General features: G+C 37.9%; 1 protein-coding gene across 1 annotated transcript; it reads left to right on the forward strand.

Annotated features, from left to right (window-relative positions):
- Nucleotides 1–331: 331 nt before the first annotated feature.
- Agtr1 (angiotensin II receptor type 1) lies at nucleotides 332–1,411 on the forward strand. The gene has a single exon (XM_038348088.1). The coding sequence runs from the start codon at nucleotides 332–334 to the stop codon at nucleotides 1,409–1,411; it is 1,080 nt and encodes a 359-aa protein (XP_038204016.1).
- Nucleotides 1,412–2,480: the final 1,069 nt, after the last annotated feature.

Here is a 2,480-nt window from a genome sequence, read left to right on the forward strand (position 1 = left end):
TATGTATGCACCACACTCTTAAGGTAAAAGACCTGTTAATCAGCCCTGCTCAGTCCAGCAACAGCTCACAAGTCATTCAGAATAGTTAATTTAGTTTGGTAGTTATTTCCAATGCCTAGATTGTTATAAGGCAACTTGGAAACTAGAATTTACCAACCTACAGAGATTTATGATCTAATATTTTTCCAAAGACTAAAGGTGAATTACTGGAGTTGTGATTGATAACTAGAATTTTTCTGCAACAGAAACTTCAATTTTTAAAAATAAATCTTTGTTTTTTTCAGGTGTGTCTTGAATAGTGCCTGAGAACAACTCACCCCAAAAGAGCAACATGATCCTTAACTCCTCTAATGACGATGGAATTAAAAGAATCCAAGATGACTGTCCCAAGGCTGGCAGGCACAACTACATTTTTGTCATGATCCCTACACTCTACAGCATAATCTTCGTGGTGGGAATATTTGGAAACAGCTTGGTGGTGATTGTCATTTACTTTTACATGAAGCTGAAGAATGTGGCCAGTGTTTTTCTTCTGAATCTTGCCCTGGCTGATATATGCTTTTTATTGACTTTGCCACTGTGGGCTGTCTATACCGCTATGGAATATCGCTGGCCCTTTGGCAATCACTTATGTAAGATTGCTTCAGCCAGTGTCAGTTTCAACCTCTATGCCAGTGTGTTCCTGCTCACCTGTCTCAGCATTGATCGATACCTGGCCATTGTCCACCCAATGAAGTCTCGCCTCCGCCGCACAATGCTGGTGGCCAAAGTTACCTGCATCATCATCTGGCTTCTGGCTGGCTTGGCCAGTTTGCCGGTAGTCATTCACCGAAATGTATTTTTCATTGAGAACACCAATATTACAGTTTGTGCTTTCCATTATGAATCTCAGAACTCAACACTCCCCATTGGGCTGGGCCTGACCAAGAACCTTCTGGGCTTCCTGTTCCCTTTTCTGATCATTCTCACCAGCTATACTCTAATTTGGAAAGCCCTAAAGAAGGCTTATGGCATTCAGAAGAACAAGCCAAGAAATGATGACATCTTTAGGATAATTATGGCAATCGTCCTTTTCTTTTTCTTTTCCTGGGTTCCCCACCAAATATTCACTTTTCTGGATGTGCTCATTCAGCTGGGTGTCATCCGCAACTGTAAAATCGCTGACATCGTAGATACTGCCATGCCTATCACCATTTGCATAGCTTATTTTAACAATTGCCTGAATCCTTTATTTTATGGCTTTCTGGGGAAAAAATTTAAAAACTATTTCCTCCAGCTTCTGAAATATATTCCCCCAAAGACCAAGTCCCAGTCAAATCTGTCAACAAAAGTGAGCACTCTTTCCTACCGCCCTACAGATAACATGAGCTCATTAGTCAAGAAGCCTGCATCTTGTTTTGAAGTGGAGTGAGGGTTTCAAAGCCTGCTATTGAAGTGATCCCCTGAGAGAAGCCAGAGCAGCATTTGGTTAAACAGCTTACTACAAAAGGAATCTCCAACCCTTTCAACATTAAAGCAGATAAGTCCAGATTTGGTGGACTGTACATGTTCTCAGAAGTGCTAAACAAAAGCTTTCTTTCCCTTTAAGACAAATAGGAACGAAACCACTGTTCACCACCTTTCTTATCGACTGGATAATAACTGCTCTAAAGAAACTAAGTGACTATTGATTTTGAAAAAAAACCATGTGTTGCCAGAAAAGCAATGTTTCCTGTCTCTCCTCATTCTGTTACTTTTGATTTCCACATAAAAGTATTTAGAATATGTTAAATCTGTAGACAGACAAAAAGGAGATGGGAGGTCAGTAGTTCCAAGGGACAGAAAAACTTTCCATCTGTCTAGCTACTAAAGACTAGGACATCATTGTTCCTAAGATTTGCTAGGCTGTAGTCACCAAGTTTCAAAACTTTCTGTGGAGGTCAACTAGTAGTTTGAGAATCCATATTGCCCAAACAGTGCCAACAAAACAGCTTACCTATATAATGATATTATAGCAGTCATACACCAAAGTTGAACCATGTGTGATTCTGTCTCAGGGGTTTGATCTCTAGGCAGACCAGTTTTATTTCATATTTGAGAATTGTATATTCTTTGTTAATCAGATTTGTCATAAAATATGTCTTACTGTTCTAAAAATGTACATATTCTATGTGTATATGTAAAACTATATTTCTAAGCTGTTGTTTGATTAAAATCTAGAAAACATACTTATCTTGAAATAAATTTATCATAATGTATTTAATCTCCATTACTTTGATTTATTTTTAATTAAATCATGAGTAAAGATAAATATTGTTTGATATAATTATAATTTAATATGTGTAGTTATAAATTTTAAATGTTGTTATCATATTTATTTACTGTAGGGCGCACACACACACACACCATAGCACACATGTGGACTTCAGGGGATAATTTGGGTAAATCAGTTTTGTCTGTCTGCATGTGGGTTCCCTGGATTCAACTTAAATCATCAGTGT

The sequence above is a fragment of the Arvicola amphibius genome, chromosome 11 (assembly GCF_903992535.2).
Source record: "Arvicola amphibius chromosome 11, mArvAmp1.2, whole genome shotgun sequence".
In the NCBI taxonomy this organism is placed as follows: Eukaryota; Metazoa; Chordata; class Mammalia; order Rodentia; family Cricetidae; genus Arvicola; species Arvicola amphibius.